Source organism: Sabethes cyaneus, chromosome 2 (genome assembly GCF_943734655.1).
Source record: "Sabethes cyaneus chromosome 2, idSabCyanKW18_F2, whole genome shotgun sequence".
Taxonomy (NCBI): Eukaryota; Metazoa; Arthropoda; class Insecta; order Diptera; family Culicidae; genus Sabethes; species Sabethes cyaneus.
In genome coordinates, this window is record NC_071354.1 from 192,627,203 (window position 1) to 192,651,211 (window position 24,009).

The following is a 24,009-nucleotide window of genomic DNA, read 5'->3' on the forward strand; positions in this document are numbered from 1 at the left end:
TATTAACCAGAAGTAGGCCCCTTGGCAGGGCTTGAATTATTTTATCTATTTAATCTATATATTTTTACCTAGTAACACAGTAATGTTCCGATTTCGAAATTCGGAAATTTTTTCAAAACTCAACCCTTAAGACCTTGCAATATCGAAGACTTCTACTAAAAATGAAATTTTAACCCTCAACCGAAAGCTCAATGAACCAGGCACAGCACACTGGCACAAAACCTTTTTTGCTGCGCATTAGCTTTGAGCGGGAAAACTCGGTTTTAGGTATATGAAACCTTTGGAAGAGTTTCTTAAAATTAAAAGTTCTATCGTACAGCGGGATTCAAATTTTGATTAATCCCCCTAAAAGTGCAATAAAACAATTATTTTTCTCCAGTTTCAATATAACACATTGATGTGTTCTGCAAAGTTTTACGGCATATTATCACAAGAAATTTTGCTGAAGACAGTAACCTTCTATCTCTTCAGCGAAGATAGAAAAATCCTATTAAAAATCGTTAAAATCAGTTTTGCTATTTTAGCTCTTTTTGTAGTTATTGTATGACTTTTTTCTGTTACACAAAGTTGTACAAATAGTAAAAATACACAACATTGCTAAATATAGTCTACCTCTATCTCTGCTTGTTTAGGAACTATAGAACTTTTACTATACAAATACCCTAATTTTGACCCCGAATTACTCACAAGAAGGCATCATTTTATTCAAAAATTCTGCCCAGAGAATCAGAATAGTTTCAAGCAGGCTGAAAAGCAGGCTTTAAGCTGAATAAATCATGTTTATAAGCATAAAAGTATAATAAAATGTGTAGGCTGACAAAATCGGGAATAGACAATATCGGGAGCTGACAAAATCGGAACATTACTGTATCGATTTACCTAGAAAAATATCAACTTAGGCGATGACAAATATTTTTAAAAGTTTTTGTCCTTCCGATGTAAGACATCGGGAGGGGAGGTAGAGGCGAAAAAAAATTATGATTTTTATGCAATTTTACTCAAAGTTCAATCGTGAAAACCATATCTATTCTTGCTTTTCATATATACGTTGTTATTTTCCATGCAAAAACCTTCTGAAATAGAATCAAAATTAAAAGAATTTTTTCCGTCGATTTTCGGAATTTACATTGCTTGAACATCACAGTTTGCTTCGTGCGAGAAGCGTTAACGGAGGGTTACGTACATTCGTTTTTGGAGTTCTTTGGGCAGTAAAACCTACAGATAATTGAATTTATACAAAAAAATTTTTCAGCCAATTTAGAAGTGAGGGGGACAAAAAGTTTGAAAATAATTTGCAATGGCCTTATTTGCAAATTTCTATATTTTACATAACGGATAACGTTTAATTATAGATAACATTGTAGAAATTTTAGTGTACTTTGCATGGAGACGGTTCCCTAATGGTGACATTTGTTGATTTGTTACCCGTATAGTGGATCTTTGCTTGCTGAAAATGCTAAGATTCAGCATTTAGTAATCAAATGCAACTAATATTTTGTAAACTAGCATGAGTGGCACGTTCTTCCTATTTAATGGCAAATACCCTTAGAATTAAAACGTACAAGCTAATAAAATCCTAACCTGAGGGTCAACTAGAGGAAGAATGTCCAGTATCGGTTAACATACCCCATTATTGTATGCATCGTTAATCATTATGGAACCGAGGACTGATTCTAGCTCTATAATTATATACCGGGATTCATCTTCAGTATGATGGAACAATGGTATTTTTCAGGTACATTTATAACTTGAGGTAGTGCACAGTAGTCACAGTTATTTGGTGACCAACAGAACGGGAATTGAAATTACAAAACGGTAGAAACTTATCTTACTCAATTAGAAAATATAACTCTTCAAAATAACCCAGTAAGTATTTGTCACACGACGTCGAATAGGTGTAAGAAAAAGCTTTGCCTGTGTCGGACAACGTCCGTCTGATAATTCTTACCGGGAAGTATATTGTTCAGACATACGATGGTGTTCGTATATCATAATACAATGTTTTAAAAAATCAGTAGAGTTGCTTATCAGACACAATACTTAGTTGATTTAGGGTTAAGGCAGGTTAACAGTTTGATCAAATATGGTTTCTTAAGTATTTTTTAAAATTTTAAAGTGGTTTTAACCACTTGCCTAAGCATTTGTCAAAAGAGCCGTATCATACCATATCAGTCGTTCCGCATTTGAAACGTGAAATCTTGGTTGTTCACACTTTCTGACATTGATTACCATTGGTCATGATTGACGGTACTGGCGGCACAAATCCACTTACTCGTCTACGCCGACTTCTTTCAAACAGTACTTAACTTTTAGCAGGGTTGATTACACGCCATTGGTGGCCTCCCTGAAAGTCTTTCGAGGTTTGCAATCACCATCCTGGTAATTTCTAGTGAGTAGTGACAAAGACGTCCGATATATAATTGAAAGTCATCAGCGTACATATGGATGGAACTAAACTTGAGAACCGTTGGAAGATCGTTTATATAGCAGCAGAGAAGCATTCGTCCGAGAACTGATTCTTGGGGTACTGCAGATGCCGACTCGGTACAGCTGGAGTAGCTGGATCACCACAGAACACTGTTTTCTGCCATGCCACACCTTTGAAAACCTAATACTAGCAGAACATCTACACATTTCTAGTCGATTATCACTGCTAGATGGTCGTGTTCCCATAACACAGCAATATTAATGCTTTGACTTGGCTGGAACTGTTGGCTAAGGACTGTATCGAAAAGTCTTTAGCAACATCTATCCGTGAATAGAAATGAAATACGACAATTATTTCAATTTTTGTTTCCGGTTTATTGAAGATCAGTACGCCTTGAAGCAATAACATGGCTTACATTAGTCAAAATATTAGGTTATAAAGGATGAGCGCTCTTTTGATGAAACTCTTCCCAGGAAATTCTGCACAGGCTCGAGATTGTTGCTCTCCAGATTTATCTAATGCTTATCTTATGCTTTTTGTATGTCTTTTCGGGGTTCCTGACCTTGATTCATTGAATTATCGCAATGATTGTTTTACGTATTTTAGCCAAATAAGACATTGTTGCCAATCGGTGTCGTTTAATATGAGCTATTTACCGGGGGCTATCTGGAACCACATTTTGTTCCGGACCAAGGTAGATTCTTCAAAGATAGCTCTTTTCCTTATTTATCGATGATATTTTCACGCTTGTGGATTGCACTTTAAACCGTTTTGCGATTTGGTTGATAGAAAACACCGTCTTCAGTGCACCAAGCGTGCAGAATATTTTGTTCTGATTTCAAGATCAATCTGAGATTTAGCGAAAAGTAACAAAATAATCGAAACAAATCGATTGCACAACTTCTTTTAGATATTTAAACAAAGTTTTGCATGCACGCACATAAAAATTACTTCACCCATTTTTGAGTAAAATAATTTTAAAAGTTGCTAATTACTTTTTGATACAGTCGTTAGGCTAGGAAACTAGCCTGGAATTCAGTTAGTAGGTTGCTGCTTTCAGTATAGTGGGTCGTTTGCTTGAGAAGTTTCTCGACGGATTTCCACAGTGCGCCTAATATGTTTTTCAAGTCGGGTGCAGCTCTTAACTTAATTTTCATATGCTAAGTCACGTTCAAGCAAAGACCGCTGGACGCTGTCAGTAAACCACACGTTGGTTTTGCGACGATTAGTGCTAATAAGCAGACGTATACACAGATCGTGGACTGCCTTAATGTGGTCATTAATGCATTCAAGTGATTCATTGGATTATTGGTTTAGTAGAAACGGTATCAGAGACGTTCCAGGGTGCATCTCAATACTCACTTACAAGTAAGCTTTGAGCCAAACGAACCATCTGGTTTCAGCACGTCGGACTCTTCTATTCATGGTGCCGGCGAGAACCATGAAGAGAACAGATATCACCTCATGTTCAAATTCTTACCGGATCTCGTTAAGACCAGAAACAGATGCGTTACTATTATTAGTAAGCACTCCCAGATTATTTTACCTTCACCTGCTACTGTTATATCGCTATTCTATCTTTCAAGCACCTTGCACCCGTTCGTAATCCCTACTTATGCCAAGTTTCGGTGTGCAGTCATCATCATATTGGTTCACATTTTCGTGAAATTTGCGGATGTCACTAGGCCGAAATAGTAGTTCATACTTCTCATAACCTCTGTCCATCTTATCGTGCTTTTCTCCTAGGGATCGTAGTCAATTGATTCGTCGCTTGTTGACAATTGACCAAATTCTTCGATCGAATCTTGCTTCATTCGTCTTCGAATGTCGCAGCATCTGGCTCCATAGAGGAAGGTTGAGCCTCATCCAGTGGGCGCGTGGAAGTTCTCTGCAATTACCAACTATGAAGTCTTTTTCCAGAGCAAGTTATTAGAATGGCACTGACATGAGGTGCATGATGAAGCCTCTTGTCCTTGGGCGAATTATAACTTGTTCCACTACCTGATTCTACGAACGACATTGGTAAGGCAACACATACCTTTGCATGCACAAACCATTCCTTAGTGTTAAACTCTGGTTTACCGACCATGAAACCTCTAACCGGGGCTAGTTATGACAATGGTACTGGCTCGAGGGGCGTAATGAAGGCTCTTGTCAAAGGGCAAATTTTGACTAATCTCCGCAATTTCATGCGCTAGAGAACGAGATTGGATGAAAAGAAGTAAATAGCATAAAAGGAAACACAAGTGAAAACCCCGACACTTAAGCACGGGTAATAAGCAGTTCGCTCAGTCTATAGCGATACTTCTAAAAGAGCCATAAAGAACAAAGTGTGGAAAGCCTGGAAAACTTCTGGGCGACGTCACAATAAATTCGCAGTTGTAATGTCCAAAAGTACCGTCAAAAGTCATAATGACAAAAAAGTACCATCCTTATTTCGTTATCCGGGCCCATGCTGAATGTTCTAGGTCGAACTTTCTAGGTTGTGCGTAGTTATTGTATTTAGGAAGACATTAGAGATGCCAATACCGGGGGGTCTTTCGAAAACCGGTTTTTCGGTATTAATAAATGCAATACCGGCAAAAGCGGTAAAAACCGGTAAAAGTTAATGCTAAACAACAGTTGCAAATTATATGATTTGAAGAAAATCTCTATAATCAACGGTACTCAATTTTTTTTATATAACTAATTGATTGGTTCATTAAAATAATAATATTTAAGAACGCGAAGAGAATTTATTGTGTCATCAAAAATTTTCAAGAAAATACTTGGGGTCAGTCCCGGCGTAGTGGTTAGCATTCACTCCTCTCACGCCGAGGACCCGGGCTCAAATCTCAACCCCGCAGAAGTCACGAATAACCAAAACCTGGTTAAAGTGACTATAATCTAAAAAAAAAAAAAGAAAACACTTCCGGACGTAGAGAATTCGGTGTCCACTGAAAAAGGAAGTGCAATTGCCAGCGGTAAATTTGATTGTGGCGTAGGAAAAGCTTTGTTCAATAACTTTCAATAAGCGGCTTTGATACTGACACTTATGATAAATTAATACTGAAAATCCAGTCATCGCTTAAGTAAAGCGTATGTTTGTTTCTTAGATCGGACAGAGCCGTTCGAAGCGATGATTAGAGTCCGTATAATTGGCTTAGCCCTGCCAACAGGCTATTTTAACTTAGCAAATGTTTATTCCAGTTTGTACTAGCAACCGAACAAATTCTTCTTCCGTAGTGTGTTCTGACATTTCTCTAGAGTATTCCGTTAATTTTCACTGAAGATTTTCTGAACAGCTTCACTGTATATCGCACATTTCTCGTATTGCGCAATATTCTTAATTAATTGGCGCATTCAAACATGAAATCGGACATACTTTGTTCTTCGCAAAAAGCTACGATCAAGAAGCATACGCCGCCGTTCTAAGCTGACAATGTACAAAATGTTCTTTAAGGACTTGAAGCTGTGATGCCGCTCACGGTGGAAATATGCGCCCTTGTCGTGTTTGACCAGAAGATGCTGCGGATGATATTTGGCGCAGTACAAACTGAAAGCGGAGAGTGGCGGAAACGTTTTATGAATCACGAGCTGCATACCCTTCTTGGAGAGATTGCTATCGTAAGCTGGCTAAAGTCAGTAGGCTACGGTGGGTCGGACATATCGTAAGGATGCCGAATGACTGCGACAAAAGCGGTTCTCAACAAGCTCTCCGGCACCCGGTGGGATCGACGTGCAAGATGGCTCGACCAGATCAAAAGCGACTTGTGACTTCTTAGACGTCTGGGAAATTGGCGACAAGTGGCCCATGGAGTGGACCGAGTTGAATGGCGACGATTGCTTTAAAAGCGCAAGGCACTCCGGCTCTATGCTGACAGCGGTGGGGTATTTCGGAGCTTTCCCTTTGGAAGAATTACATAATTGAGCTATTATTTGTAGCGGTGACCTTCGAGGCACGAGAATTGATTCATAGTAGCCAGTCCGTGTATGTACGTGTTTTACTGAGGGGCAAGGTTTCCATACGGTGGATCATATGAAAGAGGCCATCTTATGCTCAACCAAGCTTTCCACAGAGACGTATATTTTTAGGTCATCGGCATATACCAGTTTACATCTACCGTTTAGTAGAACGGTCAAAAACAGCTAAAATAACAACGGGCTAAGGTTGCTACCTTGGGGAACTCCAGTCTCATTCAGTAAAATAGTAGGCAGCGATGATCCGATTTTATCCTGTAGCTTCCTGTTTTTCAAGTATGACTCCAACCAGCAAAAAAACCATTGAGAAAACACAAGCTAAGCGAACTTTTTCAGAGCAATATCATGATCAATCCGTTCAAATGATGCTTCTATGTAGATGGCATCGACTTGGTAACCCGAGCCAATTATGTCAATACAAAATGTAGTGAACAAATTTGTATCAACTGATCGTCCTGGTACGAAACCATGCTGGTCAGAAGAAATTTTGTGAAAGTGAGTCAGACGTAACTAATTTTTGAGTCGAATCTCACGTTCGTGTGTTATTTTTTTAAGCGTACGAGTGATTAGATAAAATAGGCAAAACTAGTTTTGTATTGGTGGGTTTTCTGTGTAACTTAAATTGCACTTTCTACCCTACTAGCACAGTTGTGGCAACCGATTTATGACTAATTTTAGTCGTAAACAAGATTCTGCAACCATAAATGCGAAAGTGTGCTGCTTGGGTAGTGTAGAATAGACGAAATACGTATGTGTCATGAACAAAATTAATAGTGGAATTTAAACGTGAAAAAAGGATTCATTCATTTAACTTTACAAATGAGAAAAATAAAACAAATTTTTCATTGAGTGTGTACACTTATCTGCACTGGAATCGGTCTCAAAAACCTTGCTCGCCGTTGTGATGCTGTCCAATTCTGATCCGTCCCACTCAAATGTGTTTAGTCATGTCCACATTCTAATTTCTGAATTGTAGTCGCCACTGAATCGAAGCAGAATGACGCGGTATACTTGTTTGTTATTTTGTATATCATTCCACGGATGAGGTTCGTTCCACAGTAGCTAGTTAGATCGCATGTGTACAGGATCCGGCCTTCGAAGTGGCACCAGGTTCAAACCGTTGTCGTGGATTTCACATTGGCAATAGCTATCTATAAATGTGGTTAAAGACAGTTCAGAGCGGGTGCCCGGCGTTAGGCATACGGACGACTGGTATACGGACATTAGGCATGCGGGCTTTAGGCATAAGGGACGTTAGGCATAATTGAAGATAGGCGTAATGGACGTTAGGCATAATATACAAAACTTCACTTTCCTATGAATACGCACTTGAGCCAATCACTACTCCGTCATAGTACAATGGGAACCAAGGCAGCCCATTTGACAGACATCTCGATCAAATGAAAATATCAAAATTATAACAGGATGAGTTCTAAATAACAAGCATTTCATAACAAAATTTAATTTGAGTTTTGTATAAACTTGGTCTCGTTAGTAGTAAAAATAATAAAAATCTACTCAAGGCATACCACAAATATATCAAATTATGATATAATTTGATCTAGTTTATATCAAGGTGAGTTACAAAAATCAGCATTCTTTCCTACTGTATATTCAAATTGTAACAAAGCGTATTATAATTAACAGAACGAGATAGAATCTTGGCAGAACATTTTGTGTGTCGCAAGTTTTTCTATTACATTTATAACAAAGTTTGATAGACATATCAACTTGAGCTACAATTCTGTAATATTTTTGTTAGAATCCTCTGATCGGGATTCATTTGGCATAATGATATTTGACATAACGACGTTTCAGTATAAAACCGTAAAAAATTATTTTATGATCTCTCATAGATGATTCAGGGCGAGACGGCCGCAGATCGCCAGTTTTGCCGGTGAACTGTCGTAGGAAATGCCGGTCACTGCACGGGGATGCCCGACCTGTCTAGGCTTTTCGCCTTCCTACACACTTAAAAAATAGCACCGAGTTCGGCAAAACTCTTTATTGGAAGGGTACATTTATCGAGGTCTACTGAGTAGTAGACGTTATCTCTTTTTTATCGGAAGGTTAGATCACTGCGACCATTATTTTGATCTATAGGAGCTATCCATTAGTTGAAGGACAGAATATATGTCGAAGGCCGCGAATATTTTCTATGATTTTTTGCTATTCGTAATTTAACCATGTGTGTTTCGGCCATTTGTGATTTGTCCATTCGCACTTCAGCCATTTGTGAATTAGATCTACTATACAATTTGTTATTTCGCCCATTTGAGTTTCGGCCATTCGTAGGTAATCCGACTCATAATATTTGCAATGTTTTTTTGAATTGAGTCGATTAAACTTCTTGCAAGGTAACGGCGGCTTGCCTAACGTCCATTATACGTACCATGTATTACATCCTCCGCACATTATGCCTATCGCCCATTATGTTTATTGTCCATTATGTCTATCTTCCATTATGCCTATCGTTTATAATGCCTAACATATGTATAACGTCCATTATGCCTAACGTCCGTATGTCCAATGGGGTACACTCGTTCCGAGTATTGTTTAAAAGTGTGCATAAGCATAAAATAAGTTATAATCGATGGAATTGAAACATAATAGTGTCATTGCAAGACACGGTACACTTTCACAAAGCGGTAGTAAACCTTAGTCGCTAGGTTTCGAACTTTACTTAGACCACACAATGATTCTGCAATAATCAAGGCAATAGGTGGTCATATCGAGCCGAAGTGAATTGATTCTAAGTTTTGATTATTTTTTTATATTCTGTAGCTTGGAATAGATAAAAATCATTTCGCAAGCCGGATTTATGACCTTTTGAAACGTTATACACTTAAAGTTTCATATTTCAAAACCCTACCTTCCAGTATGACGCATTCCTACGTCTAAACTCAATATTCCATCCATGGAATTCACAATAATTTTAATTTTGCTTCCGAAAGATCACAATAATATTTTTTAGACTGTAGCTTTACAAAGAAGCTAGACTGTCACCAAAGAATCATAAAAGTAGAGACATCGCTATCTTATGTCAGATATTGTTTAGGTTAATGTTTGTGTTATTGTGTCTACTCTAAAGGTCTTAAGTTGACGTAACCTTTATATTCGAAACATTAAACAAGCGGGCATCTAACGTAGCGTCAAACTTTCATGTAATAGTTCTATCAGAATGATAACCTTGTCTGTCATAGAACAATGAACGGTTGGTATCGTTTAATATAGAGAAAACCACACTGTCGCCTCATGGTGTGGTGTCTAAACCTAATTTTAGGTGCGTAAACGATGCGGATAACAAAGAGGCATGAAGGGGTTATGCACAGAAAAAATTTATGTAGGTAAATGCTTTTTACGTTTGTCCAAAAGCCTAGACATCGAAGGAAGGATACATCATATTAAGAAGAAATTGTCAAGATATTTGCTTCTTTTTATAGACGTGTGAATTCTCACAAATGCAGTGACTCATTCGAAAAAGTGTAATGATGCGAATGCATAACAAAGGTTTCTTCCGCTCGTCAGGTAGTTTAATTTTGTGGTTTTATGAAGAAAACCGCATCATTCAGCAAGCAACTTTCAACCTTTGCACCTGCCATAGAGCAATTGCACAGACAAAGAGACTCAACTTGCCTAGGAATGGAGGCCGTTTTGTTCTTTACCCAATGAGAATGAGCATTTATTACTATGTATTGATCTGGCTTGTAGTGATTAACGGCACTAACTTACTAAAATACGTCAAAACAATCGACAGTTTTATGTTTTATTTTCTTCCGCGGTGAGTCGTAGCACTGTTTTTCTGTGGTTTCATTCTTTCGTTTTTTTTGCATAATAAAGCATTGTGCTGAATATGCGCTGGTTTGATACGGTTTGAAAAACCGCACTGAACACCCAGTGCTGCAGCAGTGTACTTATGTGCATGTTCTGTGGCTTGGATTGCAATCGATGTACTTGAGCTAATAATCCCTTCCATTCTGTTCCCTTTGCCTAGTTACAGACGATTGATCAGTCGCGTACTCACGCGTTTCTGCAGATGTAATTTAGTTGAAAAATAGATCGGCTGTCAGCTTTTATAGTAGAACAAGTATGTTTCGATTTACCGATATAAAGCTGTTCTGTTTTTTCTCTATAATTGCGCTCTTGTTGGGGGCAATAAATAACTTACTGTTGTGGATTTGCCATTGATGAATAACTTGCTTGTAGTTTCTTCTCACCGTGACGAGGTTATATGAATATGCATGATATGATGACACTATTTACATAATGTTTTCTGCTGAACTTTGAAAGTTCGATCAAGAGGAAAACAGGGTGGGCATTTCATTAGTCGTTCGTTGTTTTGAAATAAAAGTATCCAAATCAAAACTGATAAGTATTTCGTCAGAAAATGTATCAACAATGTTTAACTTTGTTAAATTATTATACAGTACATTCTTTAATTTGGATTTATCATAATTCACGTGACTAACTAAGTTGGTGAAATCGCTTTGAGGTCGAACGACAATCCGCTCGAAAGCGCGCAATTAGGCTAGATCAATTTCTGACCAGCAATTTCCATCAAACATTCATAAAACTATCCCTTCACGATTACAAGCCTTTCATTATTAGACCATAATTACCTATCGGCCGTAATCATCCGATGTATGCATAATTGATACACTCAACGATAAGGATATGCTGTCGGAAAACGAATCTAATCCAGCGGATATTCAACAAATACGACCAATAAGTGTACTAAGAAGTATCTTCAAAACAAACACAAACACAGTGGCGATGAATACACAATCGGTGATTCCGTCCGTCTTCGAGTGACCAACCAACCAACCAACCAACCGACTCGGTCATGAATCTATCCATAGTTCTCGCCCCTTGAGCGCTGAAAGATGATGTGTTAAATATTAATACATCAATTAAGCCCGCAATGCAATACCACTTCAGTAGATCCCCGTGGTTCATCACTCTGCTGCGGCGGCCGCTGCAGAGCCTGAAAGCATTTGTCTCTGTTGATTCTCATGTAGGAGTAGGAGCAAAGTTTGAATATCGCCAAGTTCGATAAAAAAAATACGACAAAAGCAGCATCTCCTTGCAGCGACCGCCGCCACGGTATTCATTATCAACAACCCAATTAATACAAATATTTGTTCTTCTCGTCTCTCGTTTGTGGTAATTTCTTCACGTAACTACAATAAATTATTTACGGCAACAACCCGCGCCATCGCAAACAAAACCGGAAACAACAAATAAAAAAATCCCAACGATTTGTGATGGTACAGAGCGATGAGACTAGTGTCTGACTTCTACAATGAGAGTATCGAACCATCACTAGGAGCAATCACAAAACCACTAACACAAGTAAATATCCGAGCAGCAGAAAGGGTAGAGGGTGCTGCACTAAGTAAATCTCGCAATAAATAAGATAATTAACTATTTAATATACTTCACCGTAGTACCCAGGCAGAGACTGAGTGACAGTTAAGCGGAATCGTGTCTGGTCGTGCAATCGGTGGAGATAGCTTTCGTAGAAATCTAGTCTGCGTTGTATTAACGTATTACAAATTCTGTTGAAAACTGTTATTTAATTTTCGAATAAAAAAGTTGTGTTTTTTAGAAAAACACTAAACACTTTTTAGCGTACAGTTAGATTGATTTCTGCGAAAGCTTTTGAACTTTTTACTAACCACACCGTGAACGTGACCTGACCCGGCAAACCCGGCGGTTCGGTGAATTCGAACGAAACTGAAGTGTGTTCTTTATTTGTTCCCCACCGTTTTGTTGTTGTAACTGCAAAACGACGTTTCCTAGAACTACGTTTCCGTGGATAGCCTGACGCCCTGGGGCTTTCGCGATTGTAGCAGCAATCGTGCCCGACCTGCGGACTACAGCCACATACTCAGCCCAGAAGACGGTTCCCGGTACGAGGCGGCCAGTCCATTTCCGGAGGACGACCAAATCAACCAGCGGTTTGTTATTTGGTGAGTACCTAGTTGTGTTGAAAAATCATTTGACTAAAAAAGTGCCTTAATTACCTGTCTTATTAAATTATAATAATTTTAATAGATTATTAGTCGCTTTCTATCTATTGTTTTCGGCAACACAATACATGTTTTTCCTTGAAGAAAATTGTGCTACAATGTTTTTAATTTTTACTATAAATAGAGTGTCTTAGAATGAAATAGGATACACTCAAGTCTTTTACGCGAAAGATACATTCCGCGTAAATTATAACCTCGTAAATTATAAAATTTGTATAAAAACCGTGTAAAAGGCGACTACAGTGTACTCATAATACACATATCAAATATTTAAATGAGTCAATAAAATTTACGGCACGGAATCAATCGGTAGAGGAAACGGCAAAGAACAAGCAAACAATTGATGGATAACAATTGGAAAACTTGGTAGGGTTTATTTCTAATTCCCGTCGTAGTAGGAAAAGCCACTCTAATTTTCATCATTTCTTAGATGGATTTATTGAATACTCAAAAAGGTCTGTTGCTGATTTGACTCAAACACACTTACCTTCCGATTCGTGCCCTTTGAATTCACTAAAAAGCGATTAATAAAGCATTTGATTGAAATTACGCAACTTTATATCTTAAATTCGTCGTACCGTTTTAAAATCCATCCATCAAAATCTTTCATCGTCCGAACCAAAAATCACAATAATTTTTACGAAGCTAGCGCGCATGTATGTGTGTAGGACAGCATGATAAATGTAATTCTGCCAAATTTCTGTAAGTTGTGCAAGTTTTCCCGGCTGCAGAATAACAACAATGCGTTGCGTGAGTTATTTTCATTTATGAATGACGGAAATTGAAACGATCAGTCGACATTTTCTTCTTCGTCGCACGAAAAAACGTTGGAAATTTGGCTGCTAGGAATTCTTTAATGAAAAAAAGCATTTAATCTCAGCTCACTTGGATTGATCGCGTATGATAGGCAACAAACTAAAATATTAGGGAATAGCTAATTTTGCATTGTATGTCATAAAAATCGCTGTTATTTTTAATAATTTGTGTTGGATAGGACGAGAATAGGAAATTACGACGAAGCAGCAACATACCCTACCTACCGAGAATGTCCGAGTTCCTCACGATCCGGTACGAGTTGACTTACTCGCTCGATAGCTACATCGACTTGAAATGAAGATTGCTGCTATTCAGAATGTTCGGTGGCGTATCGAACAAGAAGTACCACATATAGGGTAGACGCACCAGTAGTAGCGGTAGTACCAGTAGTGGTGGAAACTTGAATTATTCCATTATTTTTGCAGATTTTGGTACATGTTTGATAAGTATCGAACTACCAGTAACAGTATTATTTGATAAGTATCAAACTTGTCCCAAAATTTGCAAAAATAATGGAATAATTCGACTTTCCACCACTACTGGTACTACCGTCACTAATGGTGCGTCTACCCTACTACAGTGGCGGTAGAAAGGCAGCACAAGGAGTCGGTTTCGTAGTGTTGGGAAAGCAAAAGCAATGAGTTATCCGGTGGAGGCCCGAAGATAACCTTAAACCGCGTATGTATGTTGATTATTAAGGGCAAATTGTTCAATTACAGCCAAATCAACGTATACGTCCCGATAAATGATAAATCCGATTATGCTTTTCCGAACATCAGACGGGATTTCAGAAAGGAAAAAGTGTGAAAACTTAAAGGTCACAGACGACATTAGCCATAAACTGGACAAAAAAGTCATAGGATTACTGCTGCTACTGGACTTCTCAAAAGCATTTGACCCGATTTCCCATTTTACATTGTGTAAGAAGTTAGCTACCCAGTTAACATTTTTTGCCGAGGTTGTAAGCCTTATTGGATCATATCTATCGAAACGTATGCAAACTGTATCATATGCGGGTCGATTCTCACGATGTGCTGAAATTTGTTCTGGAATCCCCCGAGGATCTGCGCTTGGACCTTTGCTGTTCTGCTGTTATATTAACGACCATCCTAATGTACTCAAGTACTGCTCCATCCAAGTGAATGCCGATGACGTTCAGCTATACGTTCTTCGAAATGGTGTTCCTGGGGCAGAAATTGTTTATGGTTCATTAATTATAAGTCAATAGATTTTTCTATCCTACTGACTACTTAAAAACTAATAGCAAGAGTTCTAAATCGGGTTTTCAGCACGTTGCGGCTGACGTCAAAGTCTTAGTAGGACACAAATCGGTTGAAGTTGCGTTGTAAGCCGGTTATAGTACCGAAAGTACTGTAATTAGTTCGCCGGTGCGGTATATGCAAGAAGGAAATGTTTCGCGTTAAACAAGGCCGAGTTAAGATGTCGAGTCTTTCTAGAATCCAAAGACAGCCACTCCGGGATGTCAGAACATCTGGTACGAAGACGGCTCTAGTTACGTCCCGACGTGTTTGCAGGGTGTTCAAGTTGATTAATCTGCAGCGCTGTTCGTAGCTTGGTAGCCGGAGCGGATCATTCCATGGTAATCTACGGAGGGCAAATCGGATGAACCTCCGTTGCATCGACTCTATTCGACTGACACCGTTTTGATAAGACGGGCTCCATACGGGTGCGCAATACTCGAGGTTAGAGCGAACCAACGCACAGAAGAGTGATTTCAAACAATAAGTAATATTGAATTTTTTGACGAATCCCAGGTTTCTGCAGACCTTGTCGACTACGAATGAAACATGCTGTTTGAAAGTCAATTTAGAGTCCAGCAGTACCCCAAGATCCTTGACGCAATCTACACGATGTAAGGGTACGCTTGATAATAATCGGTAATCGAATATTATAGGATTCAGCTTTCTCGAGAATGTTATTACATCACATTTGTCGGGGTTTAGTACCAAGCGATTGTGTTTGCATCATCCAGCTAATATCGACAGTTGCTCCTGGAGTGCGTGAGTGTCCGATGAATCGTTAACTTTCGAAAACAGTTTTAGGTCGTCGGCAAACACAAGCCGAGGACCTTTGAGCATTAAGTTGACGTCGATGAAATAAATAAGAAAGTGCAACGGTCCGAGCTGACTACCTTGTGGGACTCCAGAAAAAGCGGTGAAAGCCGGTGGGTTCCCATTGACAGACACCTTAACAGGACGGTTCGACAGATACGATTTAAACCACTGAAGCAGCGGCCCTCCAATGCCCAGTTTGTCCAGTTTTGCAACGGCGTTTTGATGATTTAGTTTGTCAAAAGCGGTAGAGAGGTCAGTGTAGATATCGTCTGTCTGGGACCGGTCGTCAAAGCAATCCGTTACGTCCCTAGTGATCGTTAGTAGATTGGTAGACGTTGAGCGCTTGGGCATGAATCCGTGTTGCTCGTCAGTGATGTATTGCTGGACGAACGAGGAAATTGGCACGATCACAACGAGCTCGAAGAGTTTCGATAATGTACATAAGGCAGAGATCCCTGTGTAGTTGTCTATGTTTCTTTTGTTCCCCTTTTTATGAACTGGAAACATGTGAGCGGATTTCCAAGTAGAAGGAAATATGCCTGAGCTGATCGAGGAGTTAAATAGACGTCGGATTACCTTACTCGATCTCGAAACTTGCTCAACAGGTAACCAATCGTTGTGTTCTAAGACAAAGGCCTTGAGTTGGCGATAAACCGCTACTAAAACGCCGCCGCCCGTTGATTTTCGGCTGTTGTGCGCACCCCGGTCACTACGGAAGACTTCGTGCCATTCGTTAGTGCCGAAGATTTGTGTAGAGGAGGTTCGTTCGTCAAGCCAGATTTCGGTTAAAACGATTATATCGTATGGACTATCGACACACGCAAGCAGATAGTCGTGAACGCTTGCGTTAATTCCTCCTACATTCTCGCAGTACACCCAGATGTTTTGCTGGACGTCGCGGGTACTGTTCGGTAACCGGTTGGGTGATGTGCTAGAAATGGGAGACGAATCAACGGGGGGATCTAAATTGGCGGTAGTGCGCTTGTCTGGTAGGGAATCTTGGAAGCCCCTTTCGCTACACCCGCATGCAGGGCCGAGACGACTGATGAGCGCTGGCAGGAAAAGCGCGACTGGGCGGGAAGGATAGGGACTTCCATGGTGCCACTGTCGGTGCATCCCGGTGTCCTATCGACTCCAAGTATCGGCAATACATCGTTCGGGTAGTTATTTTCCACGTTGCTACCTGTGTCAACTCCGCAGTTTGGCTCGAAGGCTGAAGTACACGGCGGATGGCAGTTTGAGTGAGCGCTAGGAACGGAGACTCGATGACAAGGGATGTCGCTGCAGGAGCCATTGCTATGGATGGAGAGGAAGCGAGGATGGATTATAAATTGCTAGTATTGTTGAAATAACTGCGAGAGACGTACTGGTAGGTACGGCACGTAGAAAACAGCGTAACTGTTGGTTTGATGCCGAATGCCAGAGAGTGACAGATGAGAAGGACCAGGCCTGGCGTCGCAAGCTCAATGAAGCTACACGTCAGAACAGAGAAAGGTATAGAGAGATTAGAGCTGCCGGAAAAAACAGCTTTAAAGAACGCGAGTACGAAGAGTTCGTGTTCGCCGGCGCAGAGGAGTGATCCGCTAGCAATGACACACGGAGTTTTATTAAACTGTAAGGTGTAGGAATTTAGCTATGTGTCTGATCTGTCGGCACCTTGCTTACTGAAAACGGCGGTAGCAGTCAGGCGGAAGGAGCACTTCCAGACGGTGTTGAATGGACACGCAGATCAGCAGGAATTGTGAGCTATAGTCAAGCTGTGGAGCCACCAACACAGAAGTAGGTTAAAAAGGCAATCAGTGAACTGAAAAACAATAAAGCTGCTGGAAAGGACGGTATCCCGGCTGAATTTCTAAATGCAGAGAGCGAGCGGCTGTATGAAACAATCCCCCGGAATGACGTCAGGATCTTGGAGCAAGAACAAACGCTGGATGAATAGTTGAATGGCCTCATTTGCCGTATTTTTTTAAAAAGACATCGACTCGAGCGTAACAACTATTGAGGCATTACATTGCTCAATTCTGCCTATCGGGTGCTTTCCCATACAAATGCTTCCGGTGTACCACAGGGTAGAAATTTGGGACCACTGCTATTCTGTATCCCAGTTGGCTTCGAGGTATGACGCTGGCCTAATAAGCCCGTCGTCGTATGTTCGAGTCTCGGCTGGGAGAGGCTGTTAGAGTCAATAGGATCGTAGAAACTGGCCCTGCAATTGTCCTGTACTCTAACAGCCTGGCTGCGAAGTCTGTCGTACAAAACCAGAAGGTCAAGTTTCAATAACGGAATGTAGCACCTAGACTTTGCTTTGCTTTTTTTGCTATTCTGTATCTACATAAATGTTGCAGCATTACTACTCAATGAAGGTAGAAGGCTTTAGTATGTTTATATATGACACCATTATGCACGGGAAACCATTATAAACAAATTAAAGGAGCACCGATGGGCAACCCGTTATGATAGTTCCTGTGTGAGTTATTTATGGTAAACGTAGAAAATAAGACACAGGTAGACCAGCAAGATGGCTGCGGTGCGTCGATAAGGTCTTCAGTGTCTTTAAAAGGGAAAAACTGCGAACTGAAAAATAAACAACTGTTTTAAGTGGAAGTTACTAACTAGGGGCTTTGAAAACGAATATTCTCAGCTCTTCTGAAGCTCTAAAGCATGGTCTATCTAGCAATGGACCAAACGTTCGAAGGATGAATTTTCTACTACTACCTTACCAGCCGAGAGCCGGGGTGGCTATTGCCGTATCAAGAATTCCTCTCCATTGTACTCGGTTCTGGCCTGCTCGTCGCCAATTCATTGCACGTCTCGACACACGCAAGTCGACTTCAGGATGAATTCTCGTGAAGGCGATCTTTTAACGACCCGGATTGATATTCTAGCCTGACATATAGACGTATTGGTTGACAAGTTTGCGCTTAACTTCATAATCTGGCAAGGTATCTGCACCGACATTTCAAAAGTATGTTGGGTCTATAAAACTAATCAAGGATCGAAGATTTATGTTTACGAAATTTCGTAGTTTCATCACGAATTTTTTTTTATAATAAAAATTTGACTTCACGTGCTATTGAAATTGGAGTTTGAATTTGAATTGCTTCAGTGCGTGCTCCAGACGTCTCGCCAGAGACCACTATAATTGGAGATAGTACTAACCTCTGAGGGACGAGGGAAGGTAAACTAGAGTTAGCTGGGAAGGAACCCAGTTAGCACCAAGTCGCACATCAGTTATCGTAAATATCTCTTAACAAATTCGGAATCGTAATTAAAGCTTAATAAAGTCCGTCCAAGTTGACTTTCAATCGTATATAATGATAATAACTGACAAATATACAATTTTCAGCACAGAATTGTATAGCAGTACGGAGAAAGTAGGGCTTAATCGGATATTATCGTATATAATTATGTGTATAGATGAAATACGTATAATTATTCCTAATCACGTATATCGCCTCCAAAATAGTACGTGTATGCCAATTTTGCGCATCAAATATGGTTTATTAGTGTACTCACAATAGATCAATTGTATTGGTTGCAGTGACGAGTCCACACTAAGAAAAAAAAAATCACTTGTTTCCGTCATTGTCAAATTCAGGCCAGTTGGGAAATATTGGGTTATCATAAAAGCCCGTTAGTGAATAGCGAAGACAAAAACGGTCCAGGACTACTCCCCTAGGGGAGGCTGGTGACATTCTCCAATCTTAACACAACTGACCACTTTTCTTAGAATCCATACTAAGCAACTGAGATGTAGTTATCACAAAGGTCAATAAGGGCCCGATTAATAATGACTTCAGAACAAGCAGTCACGTTTATTGTGTACATGGAACTTAAATCAGAATTTCTTCAGTTCAGGAAACTCTTTTGCAGTGAACAGTGACCTATTGAATGAAATCAGCCGCAGAGCCAGTAGCACTTCTGAACACAACTTCAGAAGAGACGCTGTACAGCCATCTGGACTAGCAATATGAAAAGGATTTAACTATGCAGAGATAATACATATCGTTGGTAATCTGGTGTATTTCTTGCAATCTTTAACCCCTCTAAGGTCTACATCATTTTTAGCACCGCAAAATTCACTAAAACGGCCATAACTTTTTTATCTTTTAATATTTTTTCACCAAATTTGGGAATTTTGCCGAAAATATTTTCTATTTTCATAATAGCTATAGATAATGGCCCTATGTCATATGGTCCGGGAGTTATTTCGGAGTCCCTTGGGGGACCGAGATATGGCTTTTTTAGATAAAGTTGCCAAATATCTAAAATTTGTTTGAAATCTGTTGATTTTTGTAAACATATAATCGACTGTGGACATATCAGTTACTTTGCCGCAGTTATGAGCCATGCTGCGCGCCATCCGGATCCGGGGGGACACTATGAATCCGGAACCGGTTCCCGTAACGGGACATTTCAGTATCAGTAAAGCATGTCGTGTCGCATATCAAAAAACATCAGAATTCGATAAAATAGCGATTGGCGATCATCTCATGCCTTTCAGAGGCCATATGGCCGATTCCAGGTCCCGGACAAGTTCCTCCGAAATCCGTTCCGTGCTTGAATCAGAAAAGAAACCCTCCCCGGACCCGGAACCGGTCATACGGCCTCTGAGGGACATGAGATGATCACCAATCGCTATTTTGTCGAATGCTGATGTTTTTTTATATGCGACACGACATGTTTTACTGATGCTGAAATGTCCCGTTACGGGAACCGGTCTCGGATTCATAGTGTCCCCCCGGATCCGGATGGCGCGCAGCATGGCTCATAACTGCGGCAAAGTAACTGATATGTCCACAGTCGATTATATGTTTACAAAAATCAACAGATTTCAAAAAAATTTTAGATATTTGGCAACTTTATCTAAAAAAGCCATATCTCGGTACCCCAAGGAACTCCGAAATAACTCCCGGACCATATGACATAGGGCCATTATCTATAGCTATTATGAAAATAGAAAATATTTTCGGCAAAATTCCCAAATTTGGTGAAAAAATATTAAAAGATAAAAAAGTTATGGCCGTTTTAGTGAATTTTGCGGTGCTAAAAATGATGAAGACCTTAGAGGGGTTAATCATGCAGTTGAACTCTTCTTTTGTAAAATGAGAGCTGTTCCAACAGTATATTCGAAGAGTTCCATCTCCGAACCGGTTCAGTCTGCAAAAGTGGTTATTGGAGTAAGGAAACTGGCGGTGGATGGACGTTAGTCACAAATTCAGTCATAACGTATCCGACGGCATCGTCAATACAATAAGCAGAATTAAATGCCTGCAAGAGAACGCGATAGATCATTCTAGAAAGGCATTGAGAGATTCTACAGGACATATAAAGAGGGATCACTGTCTCGGCGACTGGGAACTGCGACTAGGATATCTCTCCGGTGGAATCGGTACAATAGACCGATGGACAGCAAGGTCATTGCCTAATAGTTTGGCAAACAGCCACCGACTCATACGATCTGGTTTTCTACGTAATCCTCGTACGTTTTGGTAGTATAAACACTTGGGTAGAGTATCTTCTACAGTGCTAGTTGTAACGACTGTCCTTCCGTTGTTAGACTGTGAAGATGAAGTACAGCACGCCTAAAGATACATATAGCGTAGGAATTGGAGTCTCGAAGACGAATTTCAGCGTAGAACTACAGAAAGCTAAAAAACACTATCAAAGAGGTACTTTCCTGAGAATGTAAATTTATAGCCCTCACCCGGACCGCAATCGAAAATATGTTTGTATATTCTGAAGATCATTATATTAAATAGGGCCTGTGGAATTCGAAACTATGTTTGATGTTCAAAAAGCCACCGAACTGTACTTTTCAATTGAAATTTAAAATTATTCACATTTCAATCATTTCAAAATATCTTATCAAACTGTCTTTCGATTTTTACATTACCAAACGATAGCAAGCAAACTCTCATTTTGACATCCAATACTTATTACTTTTTTGTCGAGTTATCTTTACATGTTTTTATCTAAAACCGTATTTATATTACATATGTTTCCTCATTAGTCTCAGGCAATCTTATTGTTATGTTAATCATAGAACATAATCGATTATCGTTAGTCATAGAATCTTTTTATTGCTGAATAAGTTCAATTCTTTCCACGTGGAGAAACTCTGATTTAAATAATCACTTTGTCACAGTAATCCCGTTCTCATGCCGGCATCCGACGACGACGCCGCGACCCGGTAAGCTTGAGACAGGTGAAAACTGTATCAGTTGACGTAAATGCTGTAACCATTAGCATGCCTACCTGCATTTACGTCAGTAAGCTATACGCGGGCTTCATGCATGGTTGTTTTTATCAACACTTTGTGATAGGTAGCTATTGATTTCTAATTTAATATTAATCGATATTGACGGAAGCTTACGGTATTGAATTCAGCTCATTGTTCGAAATAGCCATATCCTAAATGGTTTATATTAAAACATATTTTTTATGTTATTTTAACTCAGGCTAAAAATCGTAATCTGTTGTTGTGCTCAATTTTTTTTTCGGTGGCACTCTTTCGATTCAATTATCTAGCGTTATTCAACAGAGTGACACCACTAAAATTAGGTTTATTTATCAATACACACAACATTGCAGCGAAAGGTGAAGGACGGGAAACCCTAGAAGCGAGTGAAAAATTGGTATTTTACAGCAAATTTTCTCCCACCCTTTCTCTGACAGGTACGGAGTGTGAGCGGTCAGCCACTGACACCGTACCGTTGCGTTGCGTTGCCTTACTTAGAAGAGCCATAATTAAAGGCAACCTTTTCGCCATTATTGCAGGGAAGGTGACATTTCGCTGCTGGCAGTCGATGCAATTACCAATACCACCGATGAAACACTGACCGAGAAGAACCGTATTTCGAAGAAGATTTTTGGCCGTGCCGGTGCTGCCCTGACATCCGCCGTCATACACGACGTAGGACGTAAGTATCACGCGCTAAAGTGGATTTTGATTAGCTTTACCGAGCCACACTGATTCTCGATTTGACCCGTTTTAGGATGCAAAACAGGTGAAGTTTGCGTAACACCAGGATACTTTCTACCTGCGAAGTACATTATTCACACCGTTGGTCCGATCTACAGTGAGAAGTACCGATCGGCGTCCGAGACTACACTGCATTCTTGTTATCGGTAAGTGACAGTTCTAAATTGACGAAAAAACTCAATAGCATTCGCTCACTTTCGCTTTTATTTTCGTATGAAGTTAAATTTGTTTGAAGCTTCAATCTTTGTTTGAATTTTAAAGGAATGCCTGTTTATTGGATTTTCATCTTGTATTTTAATTATTGATCTCCGATTTTTCGTTTAGCAAGTCAGTGACTTCGGTAACTAGCGATTCTACTGAAACTCTTTTATTATGTATCACTAATTCGGAATTTCTACTGAATAGCTGTAACTCTTTCGAAAATAAGGCATTTTTTAACGTATTATTTTTCTGACCAACAAATATTTTTAATTTTCTGTTGTTCCAATAAGTTACGTTTACGTTACTCTGATGCAAAAGCTTTGTACTTATTTGATTAATTTTCATATTTCTTATTGCTATTAAAACATAATTTTGGCAGCATTTAGATAATTGCTAATTCTTTTAGTAAGTTCTAGAATTCAACTTTCATTAGAGAGCATCTATTACTATTCTAGCCCTTTATAATCGTGGGTTTCACATTGCTTGAACTTTATTTTCTCAGTTGGTCGGTGTAAAATCAGACCGGATCAAACCGCAAAATTTAAAAAAATAAGTTAATGACAGCAAACGATTAGGAATTTCCTAAGCTACATTTTACTCTAATCAGGTTATATAAATGTTGCAAACAGCCAGCGATAGGAAATGATTTCAAACGACTGATAGCTTTAAACATCACAGCAGTAGCAAACTTTGACTTCGTTTTTCTCGAAATCAGGTTTTTGTCACTTGGTTCGGTCTGATTTAACACCGACCAGTTAGTGCATTTGAACACTTTTCGGTTATAAAATACTCCAATTTTGATTTCAAGTTTTAAAAATTGACAAATAGTGGTAGACTGCAAAACGAAGGTCAAAAACAGTTATAAAAAGCAAAGCCTTCGACAACCTGTTATTAGAGTAGGACAATAATCAGGGCTAGTGCAGCGATCTTACGGATTGTAGCATATTTCTTATTTTTCCCTCAAAAATAGGATTAAAAATAATTTCCTTGAATTTAAGTGTGTTGGACACGTTCTAGCGTTACGGGACAAACCATTATTACGTAGTAACCAAGTAACCAGAATTGGGTCCTGATATTTTTTTTCAAACTCAGAAAAATGCTATCTTCTATCAGATCTGTAGCGTGATATTGTGGGGCACCCTTGGCGGGAACCCAATTTGGCGCCCCTCATTACCTAAATCCGTGTTCCTTCCAGGTTTATCATTTTTTTCGTTTTTCGCTGCACTTAACGTGTTGTCGATGAAAAAAAATGCAAAGGATAATTAAATGAAACAAATCTTCCTTAAATCCTACATTTATTTAGCCTTCTATAAAAGTGGTTCGACGCTCAGCCAGATGACTTTACAGGGGTTCACCGGAGCCGTCACTATGGCCGATCAAAAGATAGACCCGGCATATTATTCAACTTTTTCGTGACCTTGGCGATCAGCCAGTCGTTCGAAAACTCCGAGCACTCGCAGGTCCTCCTCGAGCATCGTCCATGTTTCATGCCCGTAGAGAACAACCGGTCTA

At 39.6% G+C, this 24,009-nt stretch overlaps 1 protein-coding gene across 2 annotated transcripts in view; it reads left to right on the forward strand.

Moving 5' to 3' along the window:
- LOC128737645 (protein GDAP2 homolog) overlaps positions 1-24,009 on the forward strand; it is a 194,629-nt gene that overhangs the window by 44,959 nt on the left and 125,661 nt on the right. For both annotated transcript variants that reach the window (XM_053832321.1, XM_053832322.1), the window contains exons 2-5: positions 11,662-11,740; positions 12,191-12,360; positions 22,092-22,234; positions 22,310-22,442. In XM_053832321.1, the coding sequence (XP_053688296.1) occupies positions 11,666-11,740; positions 12,191-12,360; positions 22,092-22,234; positions 22,310-22,442 (521 nt within the window). In that variant the 5' untranslated portion in view covers positions 11,662-11,665. The remainder of the gene's footprint in view (positions 1-11,661; positions 11,741-12,190; positions 12,361-22,091; positions 22,235-22,309; positions 22,443-24,009) is intronic.